The sequence below is a fragment of the Lates calcarifer genome, linkage group LG17 (assembly GCF_001640805.2).
Source record: "Lates calcarifer isolate ASB-BC8 linkage group LG17, TLL_Latcal_v3, whole genome shotgun sequence".
NCBI classification, from domain to species: Eukaryota; Metazoa; Chordata; class Actinopteri; family Centropomidae; genus Lates; species Lates calcarifer.
Window position 1 is genome coordinate 20791854 of NC_066849.1, and position 24238 is coordinate 20816091.

The 24238-nt window shown below is 40.5% G+C and overlaps 2 protein-coding genes across 2 annotated transcripts in view; both read right to left on the reverse strand.

Moving 5' to 3' along the window:
• Positions 1–2696, reverse strand: part of raver2 (ribonucleoprotein, PTB-binding 2) — a 93964-nt gene extending 91268 nt beyond the window's left edge. The window contains exon 1 of the mRNA XM_018696477.2: positions 2401–2696. Coding sequence (XP_018551993.1) covers positions 2401–2406 — 6 coding nt within the window. The 5' untranslated portion in view covers positions 2407–2696. The remainder of the gene's footprint in view (positions 1–2400) is intronic.
• A 677-nt stretch (positions 2697–3373) lies between these two features.
• cachd1 (cache domain containing 1) overlaps positions 3374–24238 on the reverse strand; it is a 79822-nt gene continuing 58957 nt past the window's right edge. Inside the window, exons 11-27 of the mRNA XM_018696467.2 lie at positions 24001–24124; positions 23742–23859; positions 21514–21682; positions 21247–21389; positions 20132–20313; positions 19707–19817; positions 18718–18840; positions 17935–18034; positions 17523–17639; positions 16847–17007; positions 16499–16585; positions 15343–15459; positions 14664–14815; positions 14101–14262; positions 13232–13309; positions 12963–13064; positions 3374–7038 (exon numbers count right to left, since the gene is read on the reverse strand). Coding sequence (XP_018551983.1) covers positions 6794–7038; positions 12963–13064; positions 13232–13309; positions 14101–14262; positions 14664–14815; positions 15343–15459; positions 16499–16585; positions 16847–17007; positions 17523–17639; positions 17935–18034; positions 18718–18840; positions 19707–19817; positions 20132–20313; positions 21247–21389; positions 21514–21682; positions 23742–23859; positions 24001–24124 — 2291 coding nt within the window. The 3' untranslated portion in view covers positions 3374–6793. The remainder of the gene's footprint in view (positions 7039–12962; positions 13065–13231; positions 13310–14100; positions 14263–14663; positions 14816–15342; positions 15460–16498; positions 16586–16846; positions 17008–17522; positions 17640–17934; positions 18035–18717; positions 18841–19706; positions 19818–20131; positions 20314–21246; positions 21390–21513; positions 21683–23741; positions 23860–24000; positions 24125–24238) is intronic.

Sequence of the window (24238 nt, forward strand, 5' to 3'; positions counted from 1 at the left end):
AGGAATAGATAAAAGCTATATAACTGTAGGTAGTTGTTGCTATAGCAACACAATGTCAAACTGAAACCAACTGTTGTTCGCAGACTCTCCTAAAACAGCTGGATAGTTTTAGTAACAATTACTCAAACAGGGGTAAATTGTGTCTTCGTTGGGAACTATATTCAGCAGCGGATTTAGTGCACCAGTGATTATTCCAAGCAGCAGGATGGCACGTGTGGGTATGACTCAACGTAAATTACAGTGCCCGTTTTCATCGTAATTATGGTACACTTCACCCAATGCGATAGTGTGGCCCACTGATGTGTGTTAATAGTTTGTGGACGACAACAGAGTTCTTTGGCACACGTGAATACGCTATATTGGGCTTTGGCTACACAGATACACAATACTTGTTAGTGGGATCAATTCATGTTTGTTGACGATAAGAAATACATAAAATATCATCAGATGTCTGCTTTCATTTTAAAGCCCTAAACTAGGTGGTAGCAAATTTTATACAGTAAAAGAAGCGTGTTATTTAAGATACATTTTTTGTATGAGATAGTAAGCATTTCATTTTTTCTCTATTATTTCAGTAAGTAAGGGAAGTGAGAGATGGGGAATGACAAGTAACAAAAGATTCCCATCCGGACACCAACTGGAGCTGTAACAGTTCATGTTTTAGCACATTAACCCCAAGGTCACAAGGGCAGCCCTGAATTCTCTTTTCTAAAAGGAAAACAAACACTCAAACAGCATATTGCTCTTTCGCCCCTCAAACCAAAGCAGCTTCTTGTTAAGTTGTGTCAGACCCATGTTGCCTTTCCATCTGTGGTTGTTTCCCAGATGCCCTGGCAGAAAACAGTGTATGTACAGAAAAGCTTCATAAATAACTGATGGGTCTTCCAGGCAATATGCACCACTATTCTTCCCCCTCCCACAAATTGAACGACCTGTGACCAGCAGCTTGAAACACACTAAAGAGCGCACACTATCCTTGTGGAAGCGCAGATTGTGGATAAAACACCATTTCACTCAGAAACACCTTATTTTGTGAAGTAGGGGTCAAGAGCTAAAATGAACTTAAAGGGTTGGGATTTCTTAAAATATACAAAGTCAGCCAATCTTAACTAGAAAAAGACAACTCCTGGCTCTTTGAACATAAAACACATGCTTGATTAATTTTTTATTCTCACCTTGGTAGAAAAAAAATCAATAGATTAAACCATAGATTGATTAATTATAAAATATTCTACAATATAACATTTTGATGAACTATAGAGGAATTTTATTAAATAAAACACACATTGAGACTGTATTGATTCCCGTACGAAATTCTGGCCGACTGCAGACTTATTTTCAGAAAATGTTAAATCATTCTTACTGATCAAGTGCACTTCCAACAGGTTGGATACTGACATAAATGGACCTTCATCTTAAAGAATTCTCTCTCCATCTACTGGGTCAGACAGCTATCCCAGTTCGACAGCAGTAGCAGACAGCTCAACATATCATTAAAAAAGTTCTCCCTATCAAACAAGGCCAAACCCCTCTAAAGAGCAATTTGGAGTGTAGGTGTCCTGAATGTCCCTGCATGAACCAGAGAGAATAATACAGGCTGGAGAGGCGTCAGACAATATCACTCAGCTGTCAGTGAGTGTGAGGACAGGGCCAGGTATTGAAACAATACACAGAAAATCCCCAGCAGATAATCTCCCTGGTTTACTGTGTGCAGAGCGTTCTGTGGGTGACCTGTTCCATGACCTCCTACAGTAAGAACAAAATGGCCATACTGATAAAAGAAAGACACATTTAGCAACATATGGGACAACATATTAATAAAGGCATTTTTTCTCTAGCCATAAAATTTTTTGCATTAAGCAAAATAATTTGGAAGTTAACCAAAAGCAATACTTCATTAGGTTCAAACCTCAGTTCTGCTCCTTTCTGTGTGAACTTCATTATCGATTATCCAAATATCTGCCATGACTTTCTTTCCATAGACTTATCATTGCAGTTCTGAAATTCATACTACGGTTTGTTTAACTACACCTGACTAAACTGAGACTTCATTTTGGAGATTTTTGGGCACAGCTAATATCGTTGAGGTTTACAAAAACTCCTGCAGTCACTGCCCAAATTCCTAAAGAAACATACTCCTCATATTTATACTCGTAGATACACATAAAGACCCTGTAAACTTTGCTCTCACAAAACGGCGTGCAGCTCTTTTCACCAAACAAGCCATGCAACGCACACTACGAGCAAACAGCACCAGCACCAAACAGCAGACATGACGAGCTAGCACGTTTGCTAGCTGGTGAAGAAACCCGAACATCTAACTTTGACACGAGAAAGCAATGGAAGATGCGTGTTTTTTTTCTAAATTAGTTGAGAGAAATCAAGAAAGACTAGACTTACATTCATCAGGTGCCCCCAAAAAACGACTCCAATAGTACAATCTTGCTTCTGTATCCTGGAAGCGCAAATTTATTTGCTAGCATGTTAACCATATCAACTTCATGAAGGATAATGTGTTCGTGTTTTTCTGCCACTGCTGTGGAGTCTGTGCCCCAAGTTTTAATAAGTAACTAAATATAAATAAATGGCAGTAACTGTAGGGGTGAAATCAACTTTGGATCAGACCTTTTTTAAAACTGAGCGTTTGCTGCGCTTCAAGCTATAGCCCAGTAAGTGATGTCAGGTGTTGAGGATTTGAAAACGAATGGACAACACCTGGTGTGACATCAAGGATTGGGGCGTGGCTTAAACTAAATCATACTTTTAAAGGGGTAACCACCAATTATACAGGTCAAAGTCTGTCCCTAGGTCGTAGGGAGTGGAAATGTGGAAACATAAATTGTATAGATGAAGCCTTTTGTTGCTCCGGAGGGAGATTAACTGCCTCTGATGATGTCACTTGAGGCAACACTTGTTGGGGCTGAAAACTACAAGTTTGAAAATGTTGTTTTGGATGCTGGAGTTATAAAGAAGGGAGATTACCAGACCTCTGCAGACCTCATCTCTGCCTGAGGCTAGTGTTAATACTGGATTTTTTTGTGTGTGTAACTGCTAGTTGTGGTCTATTTGCAGGTGCTCATAGGCTACTTATGGTTTAAATGCTGTGATGTACACATAACACACCCAAACCTCCAACTAAACAGTCAGTGATTGAGTCACATTGTAGGTAATGTAGGCACTGAGTTCTGACAAGGAAAAAGAAAGCATGAAATAAAAAAAGATGAAGTCTGCTACATTGATTTTTATGTTCTTTTTTTCCACTATCTATTTTGAGTCTGTTAAAGGGGTCCAATTCTACCTCCAGCAAGCAGCACAGAAGCAATGTAGATTTAAAAATGGCAATAATTTGGGCAGAAATAACAAGACAGTCACATTAAGTGTAAAATGGACTTTATCACATTCACATTGCAATAAATCTCAATTTGATAACTTTATATGATACATGAGGGGGGTGATGTACACATGTTCCTTCAGTACATTACTTAATGCAATTCAGAGTGTTCTGTATAGACACACACATATACTTGTTTACAACGGCTGGTAAATACTGTTTAAAAGCTCTCCAGAGAAAAATGTCTTAAACATCAAACCATTTTGGAGAAAAAAAAATTGCCCCAACATACACACATATCAGAAGATACTCCCACGACTGCATTTGATCTAAAGATTGCCATGAAATGCTACAAGACTGCATCGACATCACACTGAACTGAAATTATGTACCACATTACATGGTGGAAACGGGAAAATTTTAACTTTGGTGATGAACCTTTTTGTAATTCAAGTGGAATATTTAATTCACTACACATCCAATGAGTTCAATAACAGTAGTACTTTGCAGATTTTGAAGATTTTTCCAGTATGCATGTTACATTTCGATCTCACTGCTCTCTTACATTTTCTGCTGGAAGTTTAATGAGCTCACATTGAGTGTGCAAATGTAAATATTCTACTAAAGTGATACACACACTAAAATTATTGTAAATGAAAATGGCTGACAGTCTTCAGTAGCAACAGATACACAGCACAGCTTCCAGCAGTCTCCTGTAAATCCTGAATCCACTACAAGGTTGTTGTTTTGCCCACTACTCAGTGAAAAAAAGATGTTGTACCGTTATTTTGCAACTCTAAATTAGTTCATGTAGAGATAAGCTTTCTTTAACATTTTGAAGACACACAATAAAACTTTAAAAACTAGAAGTCTTTCAAAACATAAAAGTGTGTATAATTTTTTCCAAGTACTGACTTCCATCCAATATGGACCTAAAGAAAAATAAATCTAAAAAAACATCCAAGGCATCAAAAATATAGTGAGACACCATGAACAGACAATTCAAAATATCAACCCGAATATCTGAGCATCATTTGAAGCATACATTATGTCTTACCAACATAAAAAAAATGGAGTGTACAGGACATTAATAGCTATTTGTGATTCTGTATTTACACTTCATAATGAATCTCTGAAGAACAATAGACATTTTGGCATCCAGAAATAAATGGATGCCCGCTGACTATGATTTGACCAGTTGAACAATCAAACCCACGAAGCACAGATCGGGTCAAGTGACTCTTCATCAGAATAAAAATAAGTGGATTTCTCAATCATAATAATTTCACCTATAATTCTCTAATACTATCTTGAAAAAAATACAATAATGCGTGAAAATGTTCCAGGCGGACAGTCATTCTTTCCTCTCACATACACACACGCATACATATACACACACATACACTTGTACACACACAACAGTTAAACCAGAGATGTGTAGAAAAGACATTTTGAGTGGTTAACCACAGAGGAGCCGACAGATGGGTGTAACCTCTGTACAACAACAGCAGCATCTCTCCCTCTCTCACTCACTTTGATGAGAAGAAGACTCCATCTCGGGCATTAATGGAAACTGAACTTGTTTTGCACAAAATCCAGCACACAACCTTTAACACACATACATACAATATCAGCTTGGCCTCAGAGGCAAAAATTTGTGGTAAAATAATGTGGGGGAAAAAAACACAACATTTTGTACTGGTTTTTCTACTCAGGCAGTTAGAGAGAACAGCACTCAATCTTCTCTCAGGACCTCTGTGATGGTCCCCAGTTATCCTCACACACTAAATCCCCAGCAGTGACTAAAGCCAGGAATGTTTTGCTGGTGTTAGTTTCTCTCTTCCTTCCTTCCAACCCCAGGAGGCTTAAAAAGGCCAGCCAGCATCCAGTGCCTCCTGATACAGAGGACATGTCCAGAATGAGGATGCTTGTCAACTTGTTCGGCACAGCAGATCTTACTTTACAAGACCACAAAAACATCTCAGTGATTCAAAACTGTGAGAAAACAGACGGTAAAAATGAGCTACATCTCAAAGACAGCTTCCTCCTAAATGACACAGGATGTGGTTAAGGCTCATGATCTTCAATCAACATTCACTAAAAAATACCTGGAGTTTTCCCTTTCTTTCTTTTTTTTTTGAAAGCAGCAGAACTGATTTTGACTCAGATTTTAGGTCCATGCTCATTCAAAAATGTTTCTTTAAGAGGACACTTTTTACTACACTATACAGTAAACATTCTCCAGTGGAGAGGATGCTTCTGGTAATCAAGGGTGGAAAGAAAAATGGAAGGAAAATGCAGATGAGCCACAAATTATGTACCAAAGTCACTCAATGTTGCAATAAACCAAAGAAATCCAACATTTTTTTTTTAGAGAATTAGAAACTGAAAATAATGAGCCTTAAATATGATGCGCTGGTTACAGGAAGTGGGTAGCTATGTATTACTTATCTTGACTGTTGTGTTAGCGTTAGCTGCTTGCTTATCTGTCCTGAAAATCTACCTCTTTAATAAATAGTAGAAAAATAATATTTTCCTCTTTTAAGTGTTTCTTCCTGTCTTTATGAGGATCATTGAGGATTTTTCCTACTTTAACATTCACAGGCATTCATGAAAATGTCCAAATATCTTCCCAAAACATTTTGCGTAAACTCTGCAGCTACTCCTCTGGATGAAGGCAAAAACTTAGGAGTGTTTATCTGCAGAACCAAGGAGAGTAAAGCTGTTACAGAATCCATTATATATTCCCATATTAGATCCAGATAAGCGTTGGAAAGTTGATATTTTCACTCTTCAGAGACGTCCAGCAGTTTTCACAAATGTAAGAACAGTTCTGTTCTCCTCACTACAAGTGGGCTTTGTGTGGAAACAAACTGTGTGGAGGCTGGGATGGAACCCTTGCACAAAAGGGTCCACATCAGACTCTTGATTTAATTTGAGTATCCACTGTTCCAGTTAAGTGTTTGCTCTGGCCTTCGGTGTGAAAATGAAGAAGTTTGTCCCCTCTCAAGGCTTTTAGGTTCCAGTTGTGTCCTCTCCTCATTGAAGGCCAATGAATGAGATCAAATTGTTGTGTTTGCTCCCAAAGGTTGTTGTATGCACTTATGGAGTCCTGAATGCCAAATCATCAGAAAACAAACAAAAGATCCAGATTGGTTATTTCTACTGGCCCAGGTCTGGTGTGTTTGTAAAACCTCCCACATTTTAGACTGGGAACAGCGAAGAAAGGGCTGAGATGGCGATGTTGGCACAATGAGACTATGAGGCTAATACTCATATTAAAAGATCCATTCATGGTGGAGGTCCCAGCGGCTCAGCGGCAGTATGGGTTTTGAGTCCAGCTGCGGAGTTTCTCTCCCTCCACCCATCCTTACATTACCCACTGTGAAGCACACGTTTTTTTAAAAAAATAAGTCTTTTATAAAAAAAATTCTGGCAGGAAGGGTAATGCCACTCTGAGGATCAGCACTCTGCATCCACACTGTGCACGGTGACCGCGGCCTGCAGGTGGTGCGTGTGCAGTGGGTGGTGGTGTGTGTGCGTGTGCCGGTAGGGGTGGAACTTGTGGCTGAGCAATGCAGCCGTCTGGGGAGGAGTGTCCAGGTCCAGGTCATCATCGTGGTTACCAACATCGACGCCAGCTGAGAGCGGATCATTGTTTCCAGGTGGATTTTCACTGTCCTCCTGCGGACTCATGGTGCTGTAACCTGGACACAAAAAAAACATGCAACATGCAGAAGTTGGCATTACTGGACATTACTGGCATTACAATATAAACCAATCTCTCAGTCTTAGGGTCATGACCCCACATGGGCTCCATGAATATGCAACTGGGGCTGTGGGAAATTTGTAAAACTTGGCTGATATCATTGGCAGATAGATTTGATTTAATGGGTTTATATCATGTTTTCTTATGTAATCTATTTGGAGCTTTCTGCACATTCATGAAAACAGACAAAAAAAAACAATGCCACACCTACGCTTATAACTTAAAATTTAAGAAGCCTAAAAGTCAGGTCATGTGTCAGAAAGGTTAGGAAATCCTACCTTTTTGAATAGAAAAAAACATCTGAATGCAACATAAACCAACCACTGTATTTATAATTATTATATAGCAAGCCTCATTCAAGCACTGGGTAGAAAAGCAAAGAACTTACAATTACACATGTACCAGTTTGGCATAGGCTTCAGTCCAAAGAAATGGGAGGACGCCATAAAAGAAACTACTCAGCAAATGCCACCCTCCAGTCAGACATTCAACACAGAAACATGCTTGTGAATACAACACACAAAGATTCTGAGAGCAGTACAAGCTCTTTGATGGCACATTGACAACTAAATTTCCCTGCTGGGCATTTTCTTCTCCATATGTTTTCAGCCCTCTCACTACAATTCAGACAAAAAATGAAGCATACATATTTATGACCACTTTCATACACATCTTGCACATACGTTTAGCCTGAGGAGACACCGTCATAAGCCAACATGGCAGTTATTGGATACATTGGTAAGTGGAGTGGGAGGGCAATGCTGCTGTCACAGGGAAAAGGGATTACTGGGTCAAAGAATAAGTAAATAACAGATTGAACATAAGGAGACCAATATTTTATGATACCGCGCTCTACTTATGATTGACAATTTAACATTTATACTAGGCCAGACTTACCTCTAAGTTTGGCTAAGACTTAGATTAGTCTATTAATATCTATACTCTCTGACTGTTCAAAGCTGCCAGGGGCTAATTTCCATGAAAACCCTGGAGTTCCAAGGTTATTCATTTTGCTTAATTTCTCAAATTTTTCACTTGGACTCAAATTCAACACAACCCTATATCTACTGAGTGGGTTTCATCTCCCTCAGAACCATGAAATCTGTCTGAAACACATAGTCTGATGATAAAAAAAAAAAATTTAGTTGTTGATCTGGAAATAAAACCATTTTCCTTAATTCCTTTAGCATCATCTTTTTCAGCCTCTGAAATCACACCAGCAACATGCTGCACGATGGGAACATCAATCTGTTATTACTGTTTAAGCAAACAATCCTGTAAGCCTGAGTGCCTCAACATTTATATTTATAGAAAAATGGTTGCCATTTTGGATGATGAAACATAAAACCTCAAGAGATACTGAACAGAGTGATTTGTGAGCATGTGTGTGTCCATCTACGTATATGTACGTGACACTGTGTGTGTGGCATGTAGGCTGAAGGCAGTAGGTATGTCCGTTTGTGTGGCCTTGTGTCAACAACAACAACTTTTCTATCCTCCAGACAGTTAAACATCTAAAGCAACAAGTAAACACACCTGATCCCAACATTCTTCTTAGAGTTTTGTGAGTTTACATTATGATGCAGAAACATTGTTTTGTACTGGCTATCCCCAGGCAAATGTTTATTATGTCCAGAACAAGTCAAACTATTCATAAATAAGCGTGTACAGCAGCTCTATGAGCCTGTACCACAGTGGTGAGATGAATGCTAATGTCAGCATGCTAACATGCTCACAATGACAATGAACTGTTGATGCTAAACAGGCATTGTTAACCAATCTCAGTTTAGCATGTTAGCATGCTAACATTTGCTAATTAGCATAAATATGAAGTGCAACCCAGGCTGAAGAGAATATCATTAGTTTTCCAGGTATTCTGTCATGAACCAAAGTATCAGACAAATTTAAATTTTTCATCTGGCTTATGATGGAGCTAGATGAAAAGTCAGAAGTTATTACAGTTTATCCTGTGGGAAATATGAATGTCTGAACCAAATTTTATGGATATCCATCTAAAGGTTATCGAAATATTCCAGTATTGACCAACACTGGTATCCCTACCTTCCTGTCATGTTTACTGCTCTGTATCCTGTGATATAATGTCATAAACTTGAAGGTAATTTATGTAAAATAAGAAAATGTCCTTCATGTCTCACTGTGGTGTCCTAAAACTCTGTACTAGTCAAACTGAGAAGTTTTCTCACAGATTTCCCTCCCTGACTCCCCAAAGATTAGCCTGGCTTTGACACCAAAAGGAAGACCGACAGCAGACAAGAAGAGACAGAAAAATGAGCAGAGGGAGTGACAAGGAGAGAAAAAGAGATGGGATGGGGGGGGGTTAGAGGAAGGGGGAGGATTAAAGGTAAGAGAGGGACGGAGACTTCAAAGAAGATCCACACTTGGAAGGTGCCAACTTCAGCAAAGTTTATCCTTCCTTTTCCCAAAGCGACAGCCGGAGTTTCAGGCACGTCTACAGCTGTGTCCTGTTGACAATTTTCAGCTACAACAGGCAGCGAAAGCAAATCCCCCTTAATGTCAAGGCATGTGGAGAGACAGGGAAAACTATTGCACCTTGGAGACAAACTCTAAATGTCTTATTATGTTTGGACCTTTGAGATATCTGAACACTTGAAGACGTTTTTTAACAGCTGGAAACAAATACTAGCGTGATTTGGTGTGTGATAAACTGAATGACATGTTGCCTACAACATTTGTACTTCCAGTTTTTTGGAATATCTTTGTCGCCTTTCTGCTGCAAGTCAGAAAAAAACTCTCAGGTATGCATGTACGTATGCTACAGCCAGCAGCCAGTTAGCTTAGCTTAGCATACATACCAGAATCAGATAGGGAAATATCCACCAGAATGGACCTCTACTTAACAGCAGGAAACACTCTGTCCAGAAGAAAAAAACAACCCATGAGCACACATAAAGCTCAATTAACATGTAATATTCCATTTATTTATTCTGTCCAAAAACCAAAAGGTGCCACTGTGTGGTTTTACAGGGTTAGAGGGATCAGATCAGAAACTTGATAAGCTAAACAGGTGCTAGCTATAGTTTCACATTCTATCAACCTCTCAGCAAGAAAACAAGTGTAGTATGTAACCTCTAAAAGTGAACTGTTTTCTTTATTTTGAAGGCAGTAATGCACAAAAAGATTCTTATTATAAATATGTATGCAGTACAGTATTCATTATGAAATGGGCAGCTGTAGCCATCTCCTGGAAGCTAATACAGCAGCTGAAAACCACCACTGCCAAACAGCACTCTGTATGTGTGCGTCACCCATTTAACAGACTTAATGCTGTGATCCTTTAGTGATCTGCACTTGTATGTGTGTGTATGTGTGTGTTATACCCTCAAACAGCATGAGTGTGTGGATTGTGGGAGGAGGGCACCTTTGACCGAGCAGAGAAGAGCAGCAACTCTGTTGCGTCAACTTGTGAGCTTGTTTTACTCCCTGACGGACTAACACCCCCTCTTTCCATTATTTCTAACTCATCTTCCTCTCGGTCCCTGTCCTCTTGCCCTTGTGTTTCACTCTAATTTCCCCTCTTTCATCATTTCTGCATGACTAAATCTCTGCACTTGTCCTCCATTTTCTGTTTTCCCATCCCTAGTTATGCAACATGTGATAGTCTTTCCTATCCATTTATCAGGACTGGACTTTTTATTAGCCCTTTTAAATGAGTAATGCTCTCTCTGTAATTGTTTTACATCATGAGAAAAATAATTCAGATTTCATTACAAATGTCAAAGTTATTTGATATTTCTTGATCAAAACATTCCTTCAAGTTGTAGTTGTGGAAAAAAAACATCCTTGATATTTAGGTCTATCCTATCTTATCTCATTCAGGAGGGGCGATTATAATCTTTAATGAAGTAAAGGGAAAAGCATCTCTTCATCCTCTCTGGTTTAAGCTTACTCGAATCTTTGTTTCACTTTAGCCCACTCTCCTCTCTTCATATTCATCCTCTCAGTCATCATCAGTTATGCAACAAGTAACAGAGACACTCGCTGCCAGGAAGTGGAGTGATGCCATATGTAGGAGGTAAGAGCCCATGTGGGTGAAACTATCCATCCACACTCATCAAGTGTCAGACTTACAAGCTCCACAAATGGTTACAGCGAACACGAGCAACTCTCCCAGAGCTGGAGACGAGAGAAAACAAGGCTCTAATCTGTGATATAATGAAAAGAACAAGCTCGGAGCTGAACTGCTGCCAGAGACCTGAGAGCTAGCTGTGGATTTAAGACTGTGCTGTGTAACATTCAAAAATGAATAATATTCATTTAAATAAGATGAAATCTCAGCCCCTAATCTGATTTTTGACAGTGTAGTTAAAATGGATCTTGTTATGGTTTTATGCTCTGAGTGTGTTTACATTCATAGTAGTACGCCGGTTTTGACTCTTACGCTGGTTTTCTATCATATTTGGGATATGGTGTTTACATGGAACATTAGAAACCTGGTTATTCATGTCCCTGTACACATGACCATTAGAGTATCCAAGTTTCTGATCATCTGTGCACATTTTTGTCTTGATTTCTCACCATCTCAGCCACTCTGCTCTATACCAAAAAAGAATCTCCAGAAACCTGAATAAGGTGTTACCATGTCACAGTATGCCTCCCAGCTTCTCCAGTTAGCATATCCAGGTTTATCAAAACCTGGATTAGACCTTATCCAGGTTTCTGATGGAAACCTGGATAAGGTCTATGCTACTGCTTATCCTTAAAGATAAAAAGTCTGTATGTGCAAACTCATAACCAAACTAGTACACATGTAAACACACTCACCACGTGTTATTAAAAGAGAAAAGAGAGTTTTTAATGTAAAAAAAGTATGTAGTATTCTATCACTTCTCTGGACCTGGGGCACTGTGGCAGAAAGTTAATCATGTTAACCAAGACATTCTTTATCTCACATCTTCCAGCTCTTTCATGAGGATCCAGAGGCTTTCCCAGGCCACCTGGGATATGTAATCCCACCAGCATGTTCTGGGTCTACTCTCAGATCTCCTTCCTGCTTATCATGTTCAGAAAGCTTCCTGATTATATACCAAAACCTTAACTGGCTCATTTCCACTCATAGGAGCAGAGGCTCTACTCCAAGATCCCCCTGAATAAATGAGCTCCTAATATCTGACAGCCTGTACTTCTCTTCTTGGGCAAGTCAGGACTTTGGTTCCAGAGCTGATGCTGTCTGTAGAGGTGCTGTTGATCCTACATGGTTGTGGTTATATCAAAGTTGTAGCTAAGCTTATATTGTCTCCGCCTGAGGCAAAACTTCAGCACAACGTGTGTGATTAATACTTATTTTTTTGCAGGATGTGCCAGTTTTGTAGGCGGTGAATGATCGATTCATTTTCTACAAACCAGAATCTTTATGACTGAACCACCTGTTGTGTAACACCATGTTACAACATGAACATGATGTGGGGGCAAATATTGTTCAGTTGCAAGAATCACTTCCATGTAGAGCTACTCATAATTACATATGTCACTGAATATCAACTTCCTTTAGGTTGACCAACATGCATTTTCAGTTCTGTCCCATGACTTTCAACTTACAGATAACCATGTACTGAAACCATGTAAAGAAACAGCAATCTTACAAATGGTCATTTTGGCTTTGGCACAGCATTACTGGCATATACATACATACATATATATATATGTGTATATACACACATATATATATATATATATATATACACATACACACACACACACACACACACACACACACACACACACTGATGTACTGCAGGAGAGTCATCACATCTGTGCTTTTTTGGTTAAATCCCCATGCCATGTGTGTGTGTATGTGTGAGAAACAGAAATCAAATGCCTCACCGTGGTCACTCTCTGTCCCAGATCGTCCCCAGTACCGCCGTCTCCGTTCAGGAGTGTGCGTGTGTCTTTCGATCACCGCAGCTATAAATCTGGTATTACTGACTGAAAGTGAAGAGAGCACACGGGTAAACACAAAGGCCCTTAAGTGGTACTCAAATACGTCTGCTGTGAAACAGTTAAGACCTCGCTGAGTTTAAAAACACTTCAACCAAAGCTTTTAAACCCTCATATTTAAATGTTTCTCCCATCAGATATCAAACAGAACTTACTGATTCCTCTGTCCTCGTGGCTGTCTTCGTCCCTCTCATCTCTTTCATTATCCAGGTTAGACATTCTCACTGACATTTCTGGAGCAACATGGAGGTGAAGAGAGCGGGAGGGAAGAGACAGAGGCCCAAGATGAGATAGATGTTACTCTAATGCGAAGTATTACAAGGAAGACACGTAGTCATGGTATACAAACAAAGCCAAAAACAAATGCGAGTGGAATTGCAGCTAATATGAGATAACATTAACCTATGTACAAGCCAGAAGGAAGGTGTGTTTGTGTATATAAGAGTTCAGTCTTTACAAAAAGGAGGGCATCATACTTGCATCAAACTGTGACTGAGTGTGTGTGCAAGTTGCAGCTGCAAAAAAAAGATTTAATATGCCCTACACACATACACACAAAGCTGAGTATTGTGACTTTATGAGCCAATTCCTCAGCCCAGTGTCTTGTGATAACACAGCCAAACTCTCCTCCATCAATTCTAAGTTGTTTACTAAAGTATCAAACTTAAAGTGACTTGGACCAAAGACTTTTAATGGGGTTGTAATCGTGGTTGATGTTTTTGTCAATACTGGCGGGTAATCACACAAATCATTGGAGCAGCAGCTGCGACTGTGCGATGCTAATGTGAGCTGTTTAACTTCAACAGCACTTTCCACACTGTTTGTTAATCACGCTGCTTTAAAACTTTCTTTGTTTGATATTTAAACAAATGTCTGTACATGACGAAGAAAATGTTAAGGTTAATACAACCAGATATGTTTCCATTGTTGCACTTGTAGTTTTCTGGCATTACATACATACAGAAAAATGCACTAAGGAGAGAGAAAGAGAGAGAGAGAGAATCCATCTGTAAGTCATACTCACCCTGTGCTGCCAGTGGTGACATGTGCTGGTGTGACCGCCTGTGGATCTGGTGTCTGTATGCATACACAGCCAGCACCAGCACCATGATACATCCCATAATGCCCCCGGCAACTGGACCCACGGGGGCGCTCTTGATCATGTTCAGAGATGCCACCTCCTCATCTGCAGAAGAAAGAGAGAAGAGCGAGGGACAGGCAGAAGGCTGTTTAATGAAATTTGAAAGGATTTCAGATGGCTCAAGAAGTGACAATACAACAGGGCCAGTATCAAACAGCTCGGGCTCAGATCCTAACTCCCGCTGTGACGCTGGTACATTTTCTACTCCGTGTCTATTCTCTCATCAGTGTGAAATGCAGCAGAAAAAAATAGTCAACAGCAGACAAACAGTCCATTCCCCTTTTGAAGAAAGTGAAAAAAAAAAAACAGAAAAATTACCAAGAAACAGAGAAGTTTCAGTCTAAATCTACGTAAGCAATGTTTCCACTATCTCAAGGACCATGGAAATAATTTGACTGTTGTCTGCCTCTGTCGTCACTTGTTTGTTTCTGTGCTGCGGTACATACCTAGGAGCCCAAGGCCATCTGCGTAGGGACTCTTGGCACCGACAATTCCTCCAAAACACTCCTTCTGCAGGGCACAGTACGGCTTGTCCAGATGAGTCTTACCATCGCTGTCCACCATGCACCACTCACAGTCCAACACTCCAAAACAGTCACTGAAACAGGCCGCAGAACACAGAGTTCAAAATTAGATTTTTGAAGGGCACACACTTAAAGTCAGAAGCTTTTTCAGAGATTGGCCAAGTGGTAAACAATAAATTTGTTGATGCTCTTGATTTATAGAAGTAAGAATATTTTCCCAAATTTTTCATGTATTTATTTTGATTAATTTTTATCTATCTATTTTGCCTGCTTGCAGTTTCAAGTGTTTTAGTTTCTCTCTCTCTCTCTCTCTCCCAACACACTTGTGTGTATCATGCAGACTATACATGTCAAGCATCTGGGTGAAAAAGGACAGAATTCAGTGTCAACATTAACCCAAATCTACACTTCCCATTTATTACCACTAGGTGGCACTATGCTGTATCAGTAATATTCTCACAGCTAGTCATGTAGCTTGGTTGTAATTCACCCTGGCAGATTTATGAGTCTGCTGCACATGTCTGTAGGTATATGGCCCTGTAAGAATGAGTTGGAAGATACTTGATATGTGCTGCGCATGTGTGTAGTTCAGTGTGTGCACCTGCTGGTGTATCTCTGGCTACAGCGGGTGTTGATGCACTGGGGCAGGGTATCATGCAGGCTGGGATCAATCACGTTCAGACTGACTGGCTCCTGATGCACCTCACAGCTGGGGTTCCTGCACAACACAAACACAAAAGGTGAAAATACAGAAAGGAGCAGGAACAGCACATATTCTTGGTCAAAACATTCAGCTGACAAAATCCATCCAAATCCTAGCATGAAACATGATTGCACTGAACAAAGGCAAACACAGTAAAACTGACATAAAAAGGAAAATCAAAGCATAAACACACAAAGTAGTGTCTCCGGCATGTCAATGTATGCAAATCAGCTCCAAAAAGGACAAACACTGATGCTGCTTCACACAATACAAGAGAAAAATCTGACAGTGAAAAATGATAATTGCATGTCTTCCTGAAATAAAACAGGAATTGGCATTTGAAACATCGGTGCGCTGTCAAAGGCTGCTGATGGCTGATGAAAGGAGGTGGGCAAAACGAGAGAGAGAGGGAGACGTGACAGATAGAGAATGATGGACAGAGTGGCAAAAACAGTAGAAGAGAAGACTGATACTGATTAAAACAAGACAGATAATGTGAGAGAAAATATAAGAGAGGAAACACCTACAAACATTTACAAAGCTCCCAGAGTGTTTGAAGTTTCCACAATTAAATTTATAATGACAGGAATATGAAAGGGCGGCATTTGAAGACACTCAGGTACAGGGTCTTAAGAAATAAGTTTCACAAATATTTTAACTGGGACTCATTAGTACTAAATACCACTGATGGCAGACAAAATTTTCGATCAGATATTACATATTAAGCATCTGATTTTAAGGCTGCATATAGTTTGTTGTGTTGTTGTTTTGACCTTCAGGGCCACCGTAAAAGACAATCTTTTAAACACAAAACATCTTCAAGCACTTAAGAAACAATAGAGATACGACTACTCCCCAGAGCTTCCTATATGACTGCAGTGCACACTTCTTTAAAAAAGAGATCCAGCATCATTTGAAAACTTACCTTTTTTTAAGCTACCTGCATACAACTTTTTTTAATGTATTTTTCTGCACATTATGTCATTAAGAAATGCTGAATTTGTGGATATAAATGTAGTGTCTGTGGCTGAGACATACAGTATCTTATACTGACCTGTTTTCAGCATTGGTGAGGTTGCCTGTGCACTCATTGACCTCTAGAGGGCACTCACACGGACACTCACACTCATTCTGCTCCATTCTGAAAAACACAAAAATAATGCCATGCTCAGTGAGAAACATGTCATCATTATTCTCTTTATATCATTATTTTCTTTCAGGTCAAGTAATAACTGCATGTTGTGATTGTAAATACAATTCACACAATCGATAAGGACACCGTCACTGGATCTTTACTAAACTTGACAGGTTATTCTTGTGAACTTGTACAACAAACATGCAAAAGTCTACTAAAGTACTATCATCTGACAATTAATCCACCATGTGTGGGTGAAGCAAAGACCTGTGGCAGTTGAGGCAGAGCCGGTCCACGGTGCTGCAGGCGCAGAATGCCAGAGAGTCGCATGTCTCGTTGACAATACCAGCAAAGGCGTTGGTACCAGGGATCCTGGTCAGTCGGTACTTAGAACAGTGGCTGCCGTGGACCAGGTTGGTGAGGTCCCCCTGAGAGAATAAGGGTTAGAGAGTGAGATCAACATACTGTATCACCCCACTGGGTATCTGGAAGTTTCTGCAAACAATTTCATCAAATCCAGTAAGTCCAAAAGGTGAGGCCTCTTCACAAATTACCCATGATAAAATGAAACACTGGCCCTTATGAACAGAGGACTTAAAAATTAACAAGCCACCAGTAAAGTAACCAGTAAGGAATATGAAGTATTTGGACAAACTTAGATTCAAATTTGTGAGATTACACTCAAGCTGCGCCAAAACCTAAATTGGGATAATAAACTCGTAAGACTCTCTAATTACCCAATAGCTCTCATACAATTATAGTACATAGGAATAATTCAAGGTTGCAACACCAACGTTCACCACTAGGCAGCAGTGTTATACTATCAAATATTAACGCTGCTTACAAAGACCTTGAGAGTGCATCTGTCTAACACAGTATCTCAGTATGAGTCTGTTTTCCTGTGTTGCCATTCAAGCATCCAGTTAATGTGTCTCTGACTTACCACTATGCTGGTGTTGAACTTGTAGAAGCGCTGCACGGTGCGGTCACTGAAACTGTTGCACAGGTTCTTCTTGACAAAATTGGGATGGTTGAGGATGTCGTTAGCCACCAGCGGCTCCTGCCACCAAAAAGAGAAGGAAAAAAAAAGAGTAGAATCAGACATAATTCCAGACTAAACTTTGTAGCATTCCTTCATTCTAAGTATTAATGATTTGCCTGTTTATGGATGAGAATGAGTGTAATGTTTCTTTGTTGTGTACTACAATGTAATCTTTCTGAAATTACCCTGTACTTTTCTGTTAGTTAAGGACACATTTTGATGTTATTGTTAAACAAACCTTGAAAGGCTTATTCATATTTGAAGATACAGATGTATGTGGTTGTGTTACATTTGTTGTCTCCGAGTGCTTTACCTTGTGTGTGATGTGCTGTTGCTCTGCAGGGGCGTGACCTTTGGGGTCAATGAGAGTGGGGTGTGCTACCAGGTACCCTCTGTCCTCCATTATGAAGCACCTACAGTGTACACACATATTTGTAAGAGTGCAGACAATGACTCTGAATTCTTCAAGGTGGATGACAGGTGGTTTGCATCAGATAAAAAAATATATGTCTACTATTTGTTTAAATCTTCTTTTTCGCAGTGCTCAATTCAGATCCATTCATCTGCATAATACAGCTCCATGCTGCTTCCCTCTGTTCCTTAAACATTCTGCCAAATATTGCTCCTCTCCACCCCACACCCCCTTTGAGCTAATCCTGTTTTATATGGCCCCTGAACACCAACAGAGAGAGCATGAAGGAAGTGGAGAGGGAGAGAGAGAGGGAGGGGAGACAGACAGGGGGAAAGAAGGGACTGCGAGTGGAAAAGAAAGGATGGGGAAAAAAACAAAAAGAGAGACATTAAAGCTGGGGAAAGTATGTAGGACTGAAGCAGCAGCAACGCCACATCTCCAGCAGGAATGCTGTGATAATCAGCTTATCTCTTTTTTGCCCCTCTTTCTTTTTTCTTCTTAGTCTGCAAGTTGAATTCTTGCTCAGTAAATCAGAAATTTTGCCACCCACCCAAAAAGAAACTCTGGAAGAAAGGGTGGGGAAGTAAGGAACTGAAATAGAAGCAATGATTTGCATAAAGAAGCGAGAAGAACAGAACAAGAAACGAGTCAGCTGATCATCACATCCATCCTCCATGCACTTACCTGATCTTGTTGCCTTTGTCCTGGTTGCAGATGGGCAGCAGGTCGAGCAAGACTTTGTAGAAATATCTAAGGGTGAAGTCTATACCCATGACTGCAACTGCATAACCAGGAGCCATCTGAGAGCTGAAGACAGGGCAGAGAGCAGAGAAGACACAAAGAGAAGGAGAGCCAAAAAAACAAAAATCCCTGTTAAACACATACACAAAATACACCACATACACCTGCACACGCTGTGACTCTGTGTTTACAGACCACAGACTGCATGATTATATGCTCACTGAGCCAGTATACAACAACACACTAATCCTGGTTTACCACACGCTGATACTGAAATATTTATGTGTATACTGAACATTTGCATGGGCCGTGATAAACACCTTTTATTGTTCTGATGCAAACAGTGATGCTGACCATTGTGGCAAGTTGCATTTTGAGCTCACTGAACTAGAAACATACATAAACATGTTAATCTCAGCCACAGTAACAGGCTTTTTAAATCCTCCAACTCACACAGGCTGTGTAGAAAACATCCTGGGATAACTTTAAAAACTGGCCAAAGAACAGGGTGTGATACTCAGTTTGTCATTTGGCTTTTCCTCCTCACACCACCATGAGTTGGTAGGAATACAGTGACTTGCTCGCAGGCACTCTGGAAGAGCAGATACTTGAAGAAAATGGTCAACGGTCTCCTTTAGTTTCCCTCAAATTATTTCCTGATTTCAGAGATGGTGCGGTTTGGCAGAAGTGACTCCTGGGCTGAGAGCCTAACTGCCCACAATGATGTCTGGGCTCATAACAACAGTGAATCTGTTAATGAGCAATATCTAATAAGGGGAGCTGATAATTTTATTGCCAATGAGTAAGAATTCCCACAAATTTGGGGGATCAAGAAGTGTATACTTTTATTAAACAGGCACTTTAGGAGAAGGACTTGATTTCCTCTGGTGCAGTCACAGAGTGGTTTTAAAAATACACACTATTCTTCTTACCTCGAGGCATGGATGGTGTGGCTGATCGTGACAACGTATCCCGCCCCGCCCACATCCAGGTACGGCCCCGTGAAAGTGATGAGGCCGGGGTTAGCCACAGCGTGCTGGTACCTGCACAACACATCACACAGGCAGAGGGTTAAGCCTCATATCTCATAACGTTCTCTGACTAACAAAGTAAATGAGATATTTTTTAAGATGCTGGTGCAGGTTTTATTCAACCAATCACTTGAGGATGTGAACTTTTACTTTTTGTTGGGAATTAAAACAGAAAAATATTTGCTGTGTATTCAATTAGCTGTAGATCACTTTTAAACACAAACACCTGGAGTTTGCATCCCTTAACTCCTACCTAACCAACACATGCACACACATCTTCACTCCACCCCCCACCCCCACTTCACACCCTCCAGAGTAAGCCTCACCATTGTCTGCGGGTCGGGTCGAAGGCTTTGTCCATCAGTGATCCTGGGTAAATCCGGAGCACCCCACTGGGGGTTGCTATGTAACGGCGCACAATGTAGCAGTTGAGGCTACTCATTTCCATTAGTGTCATCCACTCATCCGTGACGTGACTGGTCGCCATAACCTCGTTCCTGACAGAAGACTGCAGAGGAGCAGGGATGGAGGGAGACGGAGTGAGAGAAGAGGGACAGTGAGGGTAGAAAGAGCGGTAAAGGAGATGGAGAAGGAAGGAAGAGGTAAATAGGGAGGGGAGAAGAAACTTTTAATCTGTGGTTGGCTTGAAATGTAAGTAGACTAAAACATTTGGCAAGTTTATTTCCAATCGGGAAAACGTTTACTTCCAATTGGGAGAAAAAACTGGTACAACTATGCTATACCTAAACTTGAAATTACTGTACTGTATCTGTATGCTAAAGATAATGAGATAACTGTTATGGAGAAACCACAATTAGCAAGGCTTACACAACCAGTGCTTTGGAAAAAACTGGGTTCAATTAGTCCTAATGCCCCAAAAAAACACCCTGAAAAATCACATCTCCGCACCATTTTCAGAGAAGCTTCGAAGTTTGAAAGAGGTGATGAGGTCACAGGAGGGGGTCTTTTAAGACTAGCCTGGGAATCAGAACTGGGACTGGGACTTAGAGTTCAAACTCTGACCCCCTACTCCCCCCAGGACAGGAATGCATACACACTGCCAAAACCACGTGGGGGTTTAGCCCCTTCTTAAAGATGCAGAACTTCATTTAAAATTTGTGAAATTTAATACAAGCAGCCTGAAAAGCTTGTCAGACGATGCAAGAAATATAATTAAAGACGCATTCAAAAAGTGATCATACAATAAAACGAAAATCAAATACACTGTCGCAGGGTAACTTAATTGTGTCTAATAGTGTACATACTTGTGTGCAGGAATATTTGTGCACGTCTGTAATGTGACCGCAGGGCTGGCTGCGTGCCACGAGTTTGTCAGGTAAACAACGTTTACCCTTGTGCTTGAGTGAGTGTGCCGTCAGGCTGTTTTTTTCTTTTTTGCCACGGGGTGTCTGAATGTTCACAGGCTTGTGTGCTTGTGTACCTTGAGGCCTGGGTTGGCTATGAGCCTGGTGTTATCACTCAGGTAGGCAGTGTAGTGCTCCACCATACGCTTTGTTTCTGGCTGACTGAGGTGCTCATAGGGTGAGGAGAAACTACCAGCTGCCAACATCACTGTGGGGGACTCTGGGAAAGGCAAAGAGAGGGAAAGGGAGACAGTCAGAGATGTTGGATTTCATCAGTGTTTTGTAGGCAAAGTTATGACTTTAGGTTATTAGTTCAGGTCTCTGCATTTGGTGCTTTTCCTTACCGACAGTGGCGAGCTGTTTGAAGTGCAGGCAGGAGCTGGGTTGACCCAGCAGGTCCAAACGATGGTAGAGCAGCTTTGAACTGGGAGCTGTGTTCAGGTTCTTCAACTGCTTCACTGGGATCTCAGGCTGCACGTACACAATGCACAGGATGAACGACGTGTCCTGAACCTAGAGGACAAGACAGGAGAGGAGGAAGAGGCTTTGACGCTTTACATTAACACAGACATATTCCTGACAGTGCTGTAGAATGTGGAGTTGAGGGCCCAGAGAGAAGGAATTCTACCCACCTTATTTGGCAGGCGATTCCTCACTTTAAGTGTGTACATTTTCATACTGCTTCAATAACTGATAGCACAATTTTCACCCCAAAAACATGCTCTGATTTTGAACTAATAATGAAACATTCACCTTATGAATAAAATACAGGAGTTTAAGATAATTTATAGACTCCACTCCAACATATTTTGTCCAAAATAGGGAGACTGTGACATTACACACACTCTCCATCCCTATCTGTCCTCTTTTTTTTTTTTCAGTGTTTAGTGTCAGACATCACGGCCAGTGTTTTATAAGCCGCAGGCGTCCTCCAGAGAAGATAAATGCGTCTGGTTTAACAACTGCTTTCACCTGACTGATTCTAAATGAACCATGCAGGGCTGGTTCTAAGACTTTATTGTTAAATCATGCAAACCGTCAAACAGTTAACAACTTAAAGAAAGATCCACGGGCTTGTTCAGGGGAAAACCTTGGCTGTTAATTTTTTTGATACATTTTCGTCTAAACTCTGGTCACAAGCACAAAAATGATAAATCTTGTGATGTTATCTAGCTGATAAAAAGGACAGAATGGTGAGGGAAACCACAGACCCTTCTGAACTGATGCTTTCTAAATTAATTTACCATTTTTCTGGCTCTGGAAAGCTCATTTTGAAAAACAGAGACAGCTGCCAAACTCATGGCAAAGGTGACGTGTTTGAACCTGCCTGCGTGAAAAAAACAAAATGTCAAAAGCTTTTAAATAAAGGCTAAAAGTGAATTGCCTAAATTAAGTGTGATATTTTTGCTCCTGCCAAAAGTCTAAATGTCAGAGAGCAAAAAGACTCAATATGGCGTGATGTTATTGCTGTCCTGATGCCATTTGTTCCTAAAACATGACACTTGAGGGCCTGAGAGGAAAAGCAGATTGGAGGGATAGACAGTCCTCTGGGTGTGGGAGCACTTGGTTTTTATTACACCAACTAATTTAAGGTGGCGGGGGTTCGGTGGAGACACAAAGGCTGGGAACATAAATCTTTATGCAGCTTTTAGACAGCGGTACAGTAATGATAAAGAGCTACAGACACAAATGGAAGAGTTGGAGAGAAAGTATATGAGTGAGTTATTGTCCCACCATGATAATGCCTTACTGGCCCAAAGCCAAGGATCGTCATTTGTCTCTGCTCTGAATGTGCAAGTGCTTGTTCTGCTTCAAAGGTATGGTTCCTTCTGCTCACGACTTGGGAAAACTGGGATTCAAATTTGGCAAGACATCAGTTGTTTGTTTTTTTTTTCCACATTGGGAAATTGTGCAGGCAATAGGAACAACATAATGTTGTGCTTTTAAACATATGTGTGTTTGTAAGCATAAAATAGTGAGTAAAGTGTAAAGTGGCAAAATGTTGGACAATGAAACTAAGGTTATGTTCACCTTATAGGACTTAATGCACAAATCCAATTTTTTTTTAGTCAGATCAAATCTTTTTCTGTTGATGGTTCACATTCATGTTTGTAAATGACATGGATCTGGTTCCGGTGTGAACATCTCTGAGGTCTTAAACTGCCACACATGCGCAGATTTAACTGAAAAGTGAGCTGCACTGCTGCCACATTACCACAAGAATAACAACAGTATCATTGTTTGTGCATCAGTCAAATCATCGAGCTGAATGATGACGGCAGGAAATGTCTATGTGCAAAGAAGTTAGGGTTTTAAAAAACCACATGAATCCCAATCTGACTGTTCTGACAGCAGTCGCAGAGCCAGAGATCTGATATGAAGCGCCCCAGATCTGATCAAATCAAAGTGAGTTTAGACTGGTTCACACATCTGTGAACAAATCAGAGCTGAGTCACTTAGACGCAACAAAAAAATCTGATTTGGGTCACTGGACACAGACCAAATGTCACTAGTCACCTGATAAATGTGTGTTGTATGTTGTTGTGCCTCAGTTGTCTACACCATCACCTACCAGTTTCCAGGCGTAGCTGACGTTGTATGCATCTTTGCTGTTGTCCCTGAGTCGGTTGGTGTGCCAGGACAGGGAGGAGTTGACTGGAACAGCAATGACCTGACTGCCCAGAGGGAGGCTGCAGGAAATACACAGGATTTATCATAAAATATATCACGTATGTATTGATAGCTGACTGTCAGTCTAGTTTTTGCATCTACAGTCAACTTTACAACAAATTTTTAAAATTCAGTCAAATTTCTTTCTCATTCTCTCTTACCTGAGGATGTTCTGTCGGACAGCAGGGAATCCTGGGATATTCTCGTAGTGGATAATGTCTGTGTGCAGGGGAGGCTCCGTCATAAGGTAGGGCCGTGTCAGTGATGGGTGCATCAGGGTGTAACCTGGGAAATCAAACAAGTTCACAACAGCAGTGTCAGTGACTACAGTTTAAACATACTGACACAGAAACAAAAACATACAAAGACAAACAGGATATGCATAGTTCATTAAAACAA